Genomic DNA, 15,366 nt, shown 5'->3' on the forward strand with positions numbered 1-15,366 from the left:
ACCGGCTCAAGATATATACGTTAGGGTGGTCTTTGAAAATGTAATTTTTGAATTCCGTGTCTGTCTCAATCTCCAAATCGGTTCCAAATAATTCGAAAATAATTCCGTTATTTTTTTAGATTTTTATCTCAACTCCAACTCCAGCCGCCAAAGGGTTGATTTCCTCATTTTCAACCATTTTAAAGAGAATAGTAAATATACCAAAAGGATAGGATGGTTTCTCTAGTCGCTGCTTACGAACCTGGATTCGAAATTTTTAAATCCCAAAGGTGAAAGTCACATCGCCATATTGAAACCGCTGTTATCAATTTCAAAATTTTCCTAGTCCAAATTTATAATCAATGACCCAAGAAAAATTATAATATGGCGCTGAATTGGGAATTTGAGAAAGTGGAAAATGAAAAATGACCTTTTCAAGGACCATCCTAATGTCGCAACATATATATGTACAACTAAAAATAACCAGAAGACGAAGAAATAACAAAAACAAAGACAGAGAGAGAGAATTATGTATAAACATCGATTATTATATACACACGCAAACGGATACAGCGACGATGTTGATACTCTTTTGATGCTATTTTGACAGATTGCAGCAGAATTCCGTAAAGCGTCGCTGCTGCTGCAGTCTCGCTTCTCGGTCTGTATCGTTCGGATATCGTTTCAATGTGCAATAATACGCCGTTACACGTACGGCACGTACACACATGTGTCGTACGTGTACCTGTAGATCGGTATGTGCATATAATGCGTCACGCGTCGCGTCGCCTACCGCACCGCATTCGTCCGTGGTTAAAGGTGGCGAGAACCTTGGTAAATATTTCCCGGTTTACAATACGTTAACGTGCGGCAGAGAGCAGAGGAGGAGAAGTGGATGAAAGGCGGAGTGCGGCACATGAGCTTATAATAATCGAGACTTTGTCGGGGCGTAAACACGTCTGGCATATGGTAAATCGGTCGCAGGCTCGTAGTTGGCACCGAGTGCATCGAGTGCATCGGGAGTTTCGAAAGCAACGAAGGCCAAGGCTTTGGTAGGCGAGAGCGGACTGACCTGGGACAACGCGGTGCATCGTGAACCCTCCGACGTTCGCGAAAACACCGTAGACGAATTCGCACCTTTTCGCTAAACGCCGATCGACGTGTTTTTCTTGACGTACCTTGGCACGCACACACGTACATAATTTTCCTTCGTCGCGAACGACGAACAATTTACTCTTATTCCCTGTTTTTATCGTCATTTACTCGAGTCGAAATTTACCGCCTATTTTTAAACCCTGCTTTGAAGCTAAGAATGTCGGAATTCTTTTTTTACACATAAATATTAAGATTTGTCGATGTTCGCGTTAATGAGATATTAAGAATTATTTGCGATTTGTTCATGCGATTTCAATAATGCGCGTATATATATATATACGTGACTTAACATTGAAAGAAGGAAGGTAGAAAATTGATGTATTCGAAATATATCGTGCGACTAATACGAATAAATTTTGGAATTTTGTATTTATATTAATATATGTAATAATGAATTATTCTTAACTAGGCTTCTATGTTTATTTTTAGTGTTTAAGTTTTAACTCCAATTCAATATTTTAATACATTTCGGAATGTCGTATTCATATTAACTTGAAGCTCCTCTCGTTAAAATAATTTTTGCACTCGTAAGAACGTTGAATAAGTACAGCTGAGAACTGCAATAGTCAATTTTCAATTGTTGTTCAAACTTATCAAAATTATGTTAGGCTGAATCGTCTACCGATAGTGTTAAAGTAAGGTTGGCACTTAAATATTTAGGAGTTGGAGGTTGGATGTTGGCCTTATTCTTAAATTTTTAAAAGTTGGAGGGTCAGTGTAGAATTTCTATACTCAATATCCTCCAAGGTAGGTTTATACAATCCTTGGTAGGGTCAAATGTAGGCGCTAAATTTCGACCCGGGTATACTGTAATAAGTACAAGTAACTATCTTGTGCAATTCGAGTTGTCGGTACTAAATTTTTTTGGTTATTCTAACACGAGGTCAATTTGATTGATTAATGCTGTACTTCTTCGTTTTTATTTATTTTTATTTTGTTTCACAGCTAAACAAAGCCGAACGCTAAAGAGTAATAGGAAAATTATGTTTCACACGACGCAGACACCTTAAACTACGTTACATCGCGCAGCGAGGATCTTCAAGCTGTACTCAATATCACAGCCTTCTTTCTTACAATTGTACACAATCATCTCATCGTCGAGCACAAAACTATCGCAATATTTCCTATGCCCCATAAGTTTCGACTCGAATACATAACGTCGGATGGTTGAAAACGTTTCTGCCGCATCGATAACAGCGTCGACGACCCCTTTAAACGTATACCGGAAGTGAAGCGAACGAAATAGATATACGCGGAAGCGGGTAATCGGATGAAACCTAGATTGACGTCAGCAGCGCGTGTCGCGTGTTTGTGTTCGAGTGTGCGAAGAGCTGAGAGGGTGAAGGACCCGGGTCGATTGGGGAACCGGCGAAGGCCGAGTAGCTCGTAAATTTCATTCTCATTGGCGAGAGAGGGCCGCCCCAAAGGGTGGAAGGCCGGGGTGACCTTGACACGTGGAGGACGACGGGGTTCGAGTCGAGGGTCGAGGCGGTCTCGGATGGGGAGGCTGGCTCCGAACCCCGTTGAAACATCTCGTCGAATAATTCTTGGAAAACCACCGCATCTTCGAAGGATAAGGTGAAAACAGAGATTTAAGCCGTCCGTCGGTGCAACGGAAATTGAATGTCAGAATTCGGAATATTGTAGTAACCCTGTCGCGAAAACTAAATTCAGGGATCCTACCGCGTTGTAAAAGGTTATGCAGGGAGATCGTGTTCTACATGGGACGGGGTTGAAATTCCGAATTTGGTAAGCTCCCAAAGTGCCAGATTCCGAATTTTACGGTGGCTAAACTTGAAGTGGGAAAATCAAACTTTGACGAAACATCAAAGTTTGGAACGATCCGAAAATCGATGCTTGCAGTTCCGAAAGAGCGAAAATGAGAAAAACTTTTTAATCCGAGACATCGTAATTCCGAATGATCCCAGATTTTCAGTCATGTGAATTTCTGGTTCGGTAAGATTTCGCCACTTTTGGAACTTGTCAAAATCGGAACTTCGACCCCGCCCATTCTACATTTTTCGAACACATTACGAAGAGAAGAACGCCTGATTCGAGTTCTGAACGAGCTAATTGCTCCGTTTGCTGGCGGTTTTCACGATTCGTGTATCCTGTAAATACTGCAACTCTCGCTGCTGGAGTTTCGAATAGAAATAGGAGAAAACAAGCGCAGGAAGGTTGTTCGGAGGTTCAGGTATGAGTATTATAATCTCCGAATACAGATAATTTGTCGAAAAACAAGCTGCTCGTACCTATACGGTTAAACGATAAATGACGCAAAGGTCACTTTGCGCGATGTGATCACGTGACTGTCAAATTCACATTGTCTGGATACACACGCATACGTTACACGTACAACGAGTCAGTCGCGGAATAAGAAGCACCCGTTTATGGGTTTTTGCATGTGTGGATCCGATCGGTGCATGTAAGCTCGCCTCGTATTATTTATAATATGCCGTTATGCTGATTAAGCGTAGCCTTCGGACCGATGCCGCAGGTTTTATTGTTCTCTTCCCAGGCTCTGGCGTTCGCGGTTCTTTACCCATGTATTTATTCCGATTCGCGTTATCTCGCAATCCTTCGGTTCGCCGCATCTCTCGCGTCACCTCGTCGAGGCAGACGGATCGACAGACAAGAGAGAACGAGATCGAGGGGATTGAGATCGACCAACTTGAGTGACGAGGGCCTCCGGGAGAACCGGAGGATCCTCTCGCGGACCCGAATTAGTTAAATTACAGGGCTGCTAACGACCTCGAACCGTTTCAAAATAAACGTTGCGAATCGATCAGAACTGGGAGCTGGTATTCGAAAGTCATTTTTCCCCATTTTTATTCTTCTATTTTCAAAGAGTGAAAGATTCAAAACGGAGCTCGAAGAGGACCGGAATCGTTTCCAGTTTCACGCGAATGTAAATTAGAAAAAACTCTGGCAAAAATTCGATCGTTATACGTATTATATACGCAATGCAACTGGGAATAAATGACCTTGCCAAAGTTGGCAAATTTGGAGGATGAGCTGCGGCTGCCGGACAGAGTGACTAACAATCGAGACGATTCGCACGAACAAAGGGAAACCACTGCAGAGATGAGGATAAAAACTAAAAAAAAAGAAAGAAAAAATGAAATAAAATAAATAAGAAGAGTAAAATGGACGACATTCCCGGGCGCGTTTGACGCCCGATTCCCTGCCAGCTCTAAATTCGTCCCTTCCCTTCTTTATTAACTTTCTTTTTAACCGTCTGCGAGCGATCCTCAACGTGTGGGAGTGACGGTAGTGACCTCTGCTCGACATTGGAAGACCCGAGACCACTTAACGCGTCGATGGTGAACCGTCGGAGTCTGGGAATGCCTGCCCGTAGACGCGGTCAAGGGTAGCCCTGAGGTTTCCCGGTATTTCCAAGGGGAACCGAAGATTTGGAAGAAAAAAAAAAACCAACATCCCCCCCATCCTTTGATCCCATGCCGTCGCGGAGCGATCTTTGCGCGGCCGTTGTTCGTTTGCTTCGCTCGAATGTAGGTATAGTAAAGAATCTTCGAAAACCATCCAAACTCAAGTACTAACACAGCTTATTCAACTTGCGAGGCTACGAAAATGATCACCAACCAATCCGAATAATAGTTACTATGATTTTTATAATTATTCTGATTCATTGGGATATTCAATTTTCAAACTCGATGCGTCATATCGAGGCTTCTAAGCAGCACCTCTTGATACATCGAGGTCGGTTGCGGTGGATATTTTTATAGGTGAAAACTGAGGCTGCGTAAAGATATGAAGGCACGATGCGTCTGCAGACAAGTGAAAATTAAAGAAGTGAAAAGAAACGGAACTAAACGAGAATCCAGCCTCTCGAAAATAGCGAAAACGACACCTGTACATGGATTGTTTTTCTATCTCTTTCGTTTTGCAGTCTGATTTTTTTTTCCTCTTTTTTGTGAGAGACGCTTATGGCCCCGTTTCGAGTATTACCTACATGCAAGAACGAACCGAGTGTTAGCGTAACAGCGATAATTTCCACGAGGTTCAAGTTAGTAGCGTTACTTTAACGATGCATGCTACTTGAAATTTTCTGAAATTCAGCCAGTGAATAATAACAAAGAAAACATGCCGATATTATGAAAAGTAAACTCGTTGCGAGTCGTCATAATTTCTAAAATTGTACAACAACTATTTTTTCCATGATCTTTCGTTGCGTAAAATATCCCTGAAACTTTTCAATCATCTCTAGCCTTGTTGCGCCAATTTATTGCTCAAAGAAAACCAAACAGAAAAATCATTGAACGCAAATTTCGACAACCATATTGTGATATGTAACGTAGAATTTGGGTTTCACGGGTTAGTAGATTCCAGGGGTTAATTTTTAGAGCTATACGTACAAATTTCCCCGTTACAAGTACACGGGTGACCAAACGAGGCTATAAAGCAAAGTGCTGGAATCATCGCGGGAAGGCGTAGAATAAACACGACAGATTTTCATAGCGGGGCGTAGCGCGGGACGCGATGTAAACACGTAATAAAACCGAGAAGAGAGGACGACGATGTTCCCCGGAGAAAATAAACATCCTTCGCGATCTGCATTATTTATAAGCAGCTCGGGGAATCATTTTATTCTGGGAATAATAATCACAGCCCGCTTTGCAAATTCGCGAATAATCACGAGAACCCCAAAGGATAGTTTGAAGAGAAAAACAAAAAAAAGAAAAACCAAACGGCAGTAAATCGACCAGCAAAACCGAGCATAATATAGTTAGATAGGTATGTATAACATAACGATTCCCTGCACGTGTTTCGCACAGCTGCAGCCAACTTGAGCGCTGCACGATTCGTGAATGAAAACTCAGCGCAGACATGAATGAACGCGTTTTCCTTACCCTCCTATACCTTCGTTCGGCTTTTCGTATCTTTCTATTCTCGTTACAGAGAATATTCGCGCAGCGTTCAGCTATTTCTCATCACCTAAAAGTTTAACGTTTACGCAAAGGTGGTTCATTTTCTGGTACGTGAGGTGTACACATAAAACTAAACAAAAGGTATTACATTAATTGGTAGCGACCTCGTACATTTTTTCCTTCCTCCTCCAGGTCTTTCGATAATTTTTTTTCTTTCAATATTTGTCACGCAAACTTTTCGTGTAGCGCTTTAGAAAGGAAAAAAAGATACGTAATGAATTACCCTGGTGCGCACGCAGGTAATCAGGTTAGAATAACTCGCGCAATTGCTCGGGAGAACGGAGAGGCTTACAGTCGAGCAAATAATAAATCTATCGTCAAACTCACCAAGTCCAGTGTTTTCCCACATGCTGTCTTGGCATCCCCGACGAAGTCCAGGCACACCGATAACACTTTAAACTCCGTACAAAACGCGTTTTCACAATGGTCAGACTGCAGGCTCGTTAGCATATCGGCGGATGCCTGACCTTGGTTAACTCGACTCGACGCGACGCGAGGAAGGCGATAACGACTTAACCGGAAGTTGTTGAGGTTAGAGATCGAAGGAGAATTATTGAAGCTGAAAATTTGACCGAGGCCTGTGGCATAAAAATTCCGAGGGCATGAGACGACGCCGCGGCACTGATGCGAAGTTGGCCGTGAGTCAGAACGACGATCGTCATCTTCCTCATCATCACCGCCGCGTCCCGATTTGCAAATTGAAATAACCTGACTCACTCGCGACCGCTGCAGCGTTATTGAATTCACAAGCTTATCGTTCGTCGAACCGAGCGACGCACGACGCGAGACGTTCCACGTATTTACTCAATAACAACGAACAATCGAGACGCTCACCCCGCATCGGCATATTCGTTCCGCACTCGTCGCCATCTTATAACAGACTGAACTACTCTGAAGGGCGCCGTGTAAACAAAACACGACGCGGATGTCGTCCGTTGGAATTAGAGTTTGATCCAACGTTTTCGAAATTGAAATACCTATAACGTTTCACACTTACCGTATAATCAGATTTCCTCGGACATTCTTACACGCTTATTCCTCATCTTCTTTCTGTTAGTTCTCCTTTGGTTTCAATTCCATTTCACACTTATTCCAACGCTTATCGATAGTATTATAATAACGATGAGATTGAATAGGAGACAACGGGAAAATTGGTTTTATCGTACAAAGAAGTGACGCTACACTGTATATGTATGTACATATATGTATAGGCGTAAGTAATATTCGTAGAAAAAAATGAGACAGACGTATTATATTTATAATTCACCAGACAATGTTTATTCAGACGACCTCACAACTCCCAAGCGTACAAAATATGAAGTGCTGCTGCTCACTGGGGAAATGCGGGGGCGGGACAATATTTCAGTTCTATATTACAATAATAATAATAATAATAATAATAATAGTAACAACATAACAATAACAGGTATCTTACTGGTTGTTCTTTCCTTTCGTTAATATTATCACGAAGAAGAAGGAATAATTAATAAATTATATTACTTAGAAAAAGAAATCGAAACAGAAATAATAAAAAAATCGAACAAGACAAACGTTCAACTGATCTTTCCCTTCCTATTTCGTTATGCACTGTTTTTCCATCTCATCACCGCACGGATAAACAAATAATGTACGTATGATATTCCATAATTAGTTCACGTATCATCATCATCATCATCATCACCACTCATTATTATATAATAATCATTAATATGTGTATAATATAGTTTACATATGCGCATTACATATTATACTATATGTAGAACGCTATACATAGACTTTGCAGAACTGACAAGGGGGGGGGGGGGGGGGGGGTGGAAATTGTGCCCCTTTGGATAAAACGATGGTGTATCTCTACAACGACCAATTACCGATGCAATTTTCACGATTACTTTTTTTTTTTATTTTATTTTATTTATTTTTTTTTTTCCAGTAAGATCTTTTACTATCTATAATACACGCAATAATTATACACAAGAGTAATCCAACATCTTCAATCGCAATATGCGACATATAAGTTATAATCATCAATATGGAATCATGAATGATACAAGTTCCAAAAGACACGGGAATAATGACGATTCTTGTTGTTTTTATGTTTTTTTTTTTGTTTCTTTCTTTCTTTTTTTTTTCTTTTTTAAACTTTTTTCTTACTTTTTTTAAATGAAAATCTACTATGTACATGTATTATATATATATATGTATTCATGTGTGTGAGTATGTGTACAATGATTAGTGCATAATTTGATTACAAGGATGACGATGGAGGGGAGGGGGCTGGGTTCGTGAATTTATTGAAGAGTTCATTCTTCGCTAGGCTGGATAAAATTGATTGTGTTTTTGCTTGATTATTGGTGCTTTTCTAGAGATTAAATTTTCCCTTCTTTTCCTTTTTTCGTGATATTCAATGCATGCTGGGTGGATGAAAAGGGGAGCGGGCGTCTCAACAACGACACGTGTTAACTATTAGTTAACGATTTTCAAAAACGCTGTACGTTTTCCCTATCGTTTAGTATAATCTTTTTTTTTTTTTTTTTTCAAATTATTACCTCTTTTCTTCACCGCACTTCTTCCTTCACTCTTTCTACAAGAACTACAGAGGGGGGGTTGGTTGAGGGCCTTAACAATCTACTATGTACAACGATCATTGATTTCTTTTTACTGTACGCACGTTTACTATATATATATAATATATATGTATGTAATCATCTCTTAATGTAATTATCAATATTATTACGAGTCTATTCTATTTTCTCTCTTTTCCCGGATATATTATATTCGATATTACTACCTATAATACAATATTACACGAAAATTTCTCACTTGTTTTTCAAAAAATATCTTCATTGATCTCGCGTCGATTCTTCGGAAGTTTTCCTCCTTTTTTTTTTAAAAAACCCTCTCTTTTCTTCGTCAATTTTTCACAGAATACATCGCGTTACATACCATATGTTTTAAATGTATTAAAAATTTCGGACACACGCCAAGTGAATTTTTCATTGAAATACCTGCTTCTTGACGTAAATAATCGCGTTGAATATTTTCGTTAAATTTCCTTCATATTTCTGTTTCGTCGCCCTAATTTCTTTCATCTTTTTTCGCTGGTAATTAATTTCTAAATCGACACAGGACACGAAACTCGTACACGTGGCATAAAAGTTACGACAATTGCAAAGTTGTAAGTTTGTCAGAATCTCGTGACAAACTCTCAAGTGACTTCAACTCTCCACATCTACTTCCACCGCTCCCATTAATCGTCAACAAGGTATACAATCATCTTTTCTCTTTCCTCTTTTTCGGCAATCAAAATTTTACTTAGAAACTTTGTTATTTATCACACTCTCGTAACTTTCACCGTTACCTTTTTCTTTTTTCTTCTTACCTTTTTCTCTCTTTACCTTTACCATCTTGTTTCTCAACTTACTAGTATTTTCTATTCATCGATTATACCTTTTACCCCTAAGCTTTACTCCGAATTTGTCCTACTCCGCACACTCTTATATATATACATATAAATTGTATAACGTGTGTCATTTTTTATCTTACTTCTGTTTCGCTTTCTTGTAATTCGCGTTTCGATTATATGTTGACGCGAAAATATACAAACACTTCAGTCACGTGTATAACGTCTGTTATCATCGTCACTTTATTATCATTATCATTATCATTATCTTTATCATTACATACATAACGAATGTATAGATTTCTCAAAACCTGCCCCGCGCACGTCTGAGCTTTTTCTCCCTTTCTGCTGTTCATCGATCTTTCGACTTTTTCCCCATACACACGCACACACGCACACGCACACGCAAGTCATAAACATACGGGATGATACTTTTCAATTACGATTACAACTACCATTATCATAATAATCATTATTCATTTATTTTACCATTATCATTATTATAATCAACATCATCATTGCCGTCGTTATTTTTACAAACATTATCATCAATATTAAACACTATATTACTCAACTATGTAGTTAATATATATATAATCGACTGTATGCTTGAACAGTTGCGATTTGTTGTTGTTGTTGTTGTTGTTAGCGTTATTGTTATTATTGTTTACAATCCGACGACAATAATAATACGAATAATAATAATAATAATAGTAACGATAGTATTGATTACTTCCTCTAAAGTTAATAGTTAATTAATTAATATTGTAGCATATTTATAATATATATATATATATATATATATACATATATGTATACACACATATATATATATATATATATATATACATATATATTTATATTCATTTATTTATATGTATAGAGTAAGATGATATCGATGAATGATGTGGAGGCTGTACAAATATGCGCGTTTTCCATGATTATCACATGTAATAGATTATTTTTATTTCATATCATTTTCATTCATATTTGTTCAATAGTTTAAATTCACTTTCTCTGTAACACTTGACGAGTTTCAAAAGTGCGCCGATTCGCCACCACACAACAACGACGACTGTAGGACGAACGTGGGTTTTCCCGTAGAAGAACTTTCGTCGAACAAGATCAAGTATATATACATATAGGTATATATGTATGCATATATATATATATATATATATATATATATATATATATATATATATATGTGTAGTCCGTTACAGATATTTTTATTTCTTTAAATATTGTTGCTATATCCAATCAATAATCCTTCCATTTGCATAGTTTTTATTTTTATTTTTTTATTTTTCATACTTCACACACTTGATACATCAAAAGCACAGTGCGAATCAGCACGTTGAGTGTCCTTTTATCATTTGACGCACTTACATGAACGTCGTCTGTACTTAATTTTACACGTCTTGAATAATGACGTACGACAAAAAATTCGGCACTGTAGATTGTTTTTTATTTTTTCCATTTATTATATTCATACTCTTCTTCATCATTTACTCGTCACTTCCGGTTTAAACGAAACATGTTATATTATGTTCCTCGGATTATTTTCTCCCATCGTCACCAAAACAGAATTCGTATTCTCACCCTAAGTATGTACGTGACAATACATAAATAAGGAAAAAAAAAAAAATTACAAGAAGAAGAGTGAGAGAGAGAAAGAGGGGGAAGAAAAAAAATGTATAGAGATGTCAAATGATCGATTCTGTATATACGTATACATATACAATGTACACGCATATGCGTATATAGAGGTACGCGCGGAAAAATTACGTATAGTTATATATATATATATATATACAGGGTGTCCCTAAATTGCCTCCCACGGACTAGCCAGCATAATACCTCGTTAAAATCCAACCGAGAATTTCTTTTCCGGAAGCTCGCCCGACGCATAGTTTTTGAATTATAAGCGATGGCGCTAGGCCAATCAGAGTGCACCATTTCATCTAGATTTGCCGCCACGGAAATTGCTGTTTTTTTCGTCTGGGTGAATTATTATTATTCGCTTACGAATTAAATATCGGCACCTCCCCTCTCTCGCTGCTGTATCCCTTATTCTTGAGGATGCGCTTCTGTTTACACACACAAGTGTGCGCCCATGGATGTGCGGCCGGCAGCGTGTGCCCCGGCAACAATACCGAGGTCAGCGCTCGAGAAGGGGTACAACAGCGAGTGAGGGGAGGTGCCGATATTTACTTTGTAACCGAATAATAATAATTCACCCAGCCGAACAAAACAGCAATTTCCGTGGCGGCAAATCTAGATGAAATGGTGCACTCTGATTGGCCTAGCGCTATCGCTTATAATTCAAAAACTATGCGTCGGACGAGCTTCCGGAAAAGAAATTCTCGGTTGGATTTTAACAAGGTATCATGCTGGCTAGTCCGTGGGAGGCAATTTAGGGACACCCTGTATATGTGTATATATATGCGAACAGTATATATACGAATATATTAATATATCTATTGAATATACCGCGTATGCGTGCGAAAACGTCATTTCATCTTATTTTCGTTTTTTTTTCTTCTTCTTTCCTCTACGATAAGAATAATAGTAATGGTAATAATGGTAATAATAATAATAATAATAATAATGACGATATTATTAAAAAATAATAATAACAACAACAACAACAGTAACAATAATAATGTATTATCATCGATTTTAAATAATATAAATTATTTGGTTAGTCACGCGCTATACGGATAGCGTCCTGGTGGCACTTTCACAGCGATTTTTCATTTTTTATTCCTTGTTTGTTTACTACATAACGTATGTATAGTATATAATATAATTACATAGAATCGGCGGGTGAGCTTTCCCTCTCTCTCTCTCTCTCTCTCTTTCTCTATCCCTCCCTATCTTTCTCTGTGTTTCCATCAATTTTCCCCATTCTCTCTATCCCTTGTTCGTACATGAAAAAGAGATACTTTCCGAGTACTACCGGTATTGCTAGTAGTAGTATCACGTCGTAATGCGAATCATTAGCAAGGTATAGCATGTCGTCGTTGTGGAACCCGTGACGACGGAAGATAAAAACGAAGTAATAATCAATCGATCAGATGGTTCGCGTGACTTTTAGAGAACGGGGTGTACATGTATCGACAGGAGAAAAAAAAAGGGAAGAAGATAAAAAAAAAGAAAAAAAAAAAAACGATGAACGAATACGAAAACCTAAATGATATATGCACGAGAGGTTTTGTCGCTTCGTTATTACAAGATTTTAGACAATATCCGTAAATTACGCCTCGAGCGACAACGCTTTACTACTGCACGTACCGTTGACAATCGTTGGCCTTGGCGACGGTGACGGTGATTTTTTCGAAAGATTCAACGGCTGTTGACTATCGGCGATGTCCACCTGTAGTTCCATCATGTTGCTCGAACAGTCAGATAACACCAGGGTTGCCGCAGCGGCAGCCGCGTTGGAAGCGGACGTCGTCGAGCTCGGCCTTGGACTCGTACTCGTGCAAGAGTTGTTGACGTTGTTGTTCGCGCATACGTTGCTGGCAGCGTTGTAAACCGAACCGCTACGCTGCGGCGAGCAAGATCCCGCGGAATTACTACCGTTTCCACTTCCCGAACCGTTACCGGCTATGTGTACAACACTGTTGTTGCAGTACTCTCCCTGTTGCTGCTGCTGATGGTGCTGCTGCTGCTGCTGCTGCATGTGCTGCTGGATTTGGTGACTGTGGTGGTGAGGGTGAGGGTGAGGATGAGAAGGGTGGTGATGGTGATGGTGATGGTGGCGGTGCCGCGCCCCGGTCGTCGTCGTTATGACGGAAGTGGTCGCCGGCCATCGTCCGGTGGCGGAATACGAAGTCGCGCACTGTAGAAGCCCGCCGGAGGATGACCTCGAGCTTGCGGTGGTGGTCGAGGCGCACTGTTCGGCCGGGGATGGGGAAGGTATCGGAGAACCCGGACTGACGTCGCCGCGCATTATGTAATTGTGTATGATGTCGGTGCGCTTGAGCTGTTCGGCGGTCATCCTGGGTCCCTCCATCAGGCTCTTGGCCAGCGTGGAATGGGTGCTGCTGAGTAGGCTGGCCTTCGGCGGGCACTGCGATATCGCGGAAGACGACGACGACGACGACGTGTAGGTGGAGTGGTGGGGCGTCGTCGTCGTCGCGGCCGGGGACGAGGTCAGGTGAAGGTGGAGCTGGGACTGCTGGGCCGTCGCTACGGCCGGCTCGGCCTCCGCGCTGTCCTTCTGTCTCAGGGCCCGGAATTTCTTGTGCGGTTTGTAGGCCTCGTCGATCAGGGCGTTCGTGTCGCGCAACGGAGGCGCCTGAAGGGCCCTCTTGAGCACGGGCATGTCCTCGAACTCCTTTTCCTCGGACCTCGGACTCGAGCAGACCGAGGTTGGAGCGCTGCTCGCCGTGCTGGTGCTTACCGGTTTGTCGGCCTTCTCGGTCCCCGACTCGATGCCGCTGTCGCTCGGCGAGTCGAGCTTCCTGAATCGCGGACACTGCGGCGGTTGGGACGTCTTCGTCAACGATCCGCGGTGCAGCTCGTCGTCCCCTGAGCTCGTAGATCCCGAGTTCGCCCTTCTTCTGTGAGGGCAGAGACCTCCGGCGAGCGTTGCCGCGAGTAGCGGAGCGCTCGAGGCGTGAAGACCGCTCGATGCGACGGAGGAGTGATGGTACTCGGTCAACGAGGCGACCTCGCCGCTGCACGTACTCTCCGTGCTGGATACGCTGCTCAGCGGACTCTTGACCTCGTCGAGGGTCACGTCGGAGCCCGATCCCCAGGAGGCGGTCGGCTCCTCGTCCATCGGCCAGTGCTGTTGCTGTTGCTGTTGTTGTTGCTGCTGCTGCTGCTGCTGGGCCTGGAGCTGCTGTTGCTGTTCGGTCATTTTGAACGCCAGAAGCTTTTCGGAGTGTAGGGTGTTCAGCGTACGAAGATCGGGTATCTTCTTCAACAGTTCCCTCAGGATGTCGGGATGCTGGGGATGGTTCTGGGCGAGCGCGGCCTGCAGCGCGCTGCGCAATTTGTTGTGCATACGCTCGATAAGGTCGGTGTTTCTCAGGCCGGGCCTGTCGGCGGCAATGACGACGACCGAGCAGAAAAGTCCCAGCTCGGCGTCGGTCAACCGCAGGGCGTTCACGCGCTCGGCAAAATCGAACATCGAGTCCATCAGGAATCGCGCGTTACTGCTGTTGTGTATCGACTCGCGTTTCAGCACCTGACCGTTTAGGCATATCATGCTGTTCGTTTGGGCGTCGAACATGCAGGCGAGCCGCACGAGCAACACTTCGAACACCCCGGCCTTCAGCAACGTTACCTGATCGTCCTGAGCCAAAAGGCTGAACCCTGGTATGCGCTTTGCGAACTCTACCACGCCTCGGATAACCGGCGAGAACCTCTTCGAGAAATCTTGCAGCAACTCCTGCTGACCCGTCAACGGCTGAGGATTCGGGTTCAACGGGCATGCCTGAAACAGGCGAATAAAACAAACGCTATTTCACTGTATCCTTCGGACATGTACGTACGTCTGATGCGGGGGGAAAAAAAGGTTCAGAGTTTTACCTGGGGAAATCTTGCCCCCGCTCTGTACCTCACACGCATCTCCATTTTACCTGTTCTGGCCTTGATTGATCGGTGGCCTTTTACTCGAGAAGGGATGAATCACGATGTATTAATACATGTATGCGCGCGATCTTCGAACCGATTATTCAACTACCGCAATCGTTACTATCGTCATTTTCAGCGCGTCTTTAAACCGTCCAAGTCTGAAATACACTACCCAATGCAGTTACGGAGCCTCTAAAGATTTATACTTTTGAACAACTTGTGAAAATAAAACACGTTCGTTTTAATAAAATACGAGATCAGATCGTACAGGTGTAAAATCTCGATGCCAAG

General features: G+C 41.8%; 1 protein-coding gene and 1 long non-coding RNA gene across 8 annotated transcripts in view; both read right to left on the minus strand.

Moving 5' to 3' along the window:
• The window catches only part of LOC124303580 (uncharacterized), a 103,698-nt gene extending 93,039 nt beyond the window's left edge, over positions 1 to 10,659 (minus strand). Inside the window, exon 1 of one of the 2 annotated variants that reach the window (XR_006907941.1) lies at positions 6,411 to 10,659. This is a non-coding gene — a long non-coding RNA (uncharacterized LOC124303580). Of the gene's footprint in view, positions 1 to 550; positions 581 to 6,410 lie in introns of those variants that run through there. The other variant, XR_006907943.1, reaches the window with a different exon arrangement.
• Positions 10,660 to 11,919: 1,260 nt separating this feature from the next.
• The window catches only part of LOC124303577 (nuclear hormone receptor E75-like), a 143,046-nt gene continuing 139,599 nt past the window's right edge, over positions 11,920 to 15,366 (minus strand). For all 6 annotated transcript variants that reach the window (XM_046760950.1, XM_046760947.1, XM_046760948.1 and 3 more), the window contains one exon: positions 11,920 to 14,935. In XM_046760950.1, coding sequence (XP_046616906.1) covers positions 12,743 to 14,935 — 2,193 coding nt within the window. In that variant the 3' untranslated portion in view covers positions 11,920 to 12,742. The remainder of the gene's footprint in view (positions 14,936 to 15,366) is intronic.

Source organism: Neodiprion virginianus, chromosome 4, assembly GCF_021901495.1.
Source record: "Neodiprion virginianus isolate iyNeoVirg1 chromosome 4, iyNeoVirg1.1, whole genome shotgun sequence".
NCBI classification, from domain to species: Eukaryota; Metazoa; Arthropoda; class Insecta; order Hymenoptera; family Diprionidae; genus Neodiprion; species Neodiprion virginianus.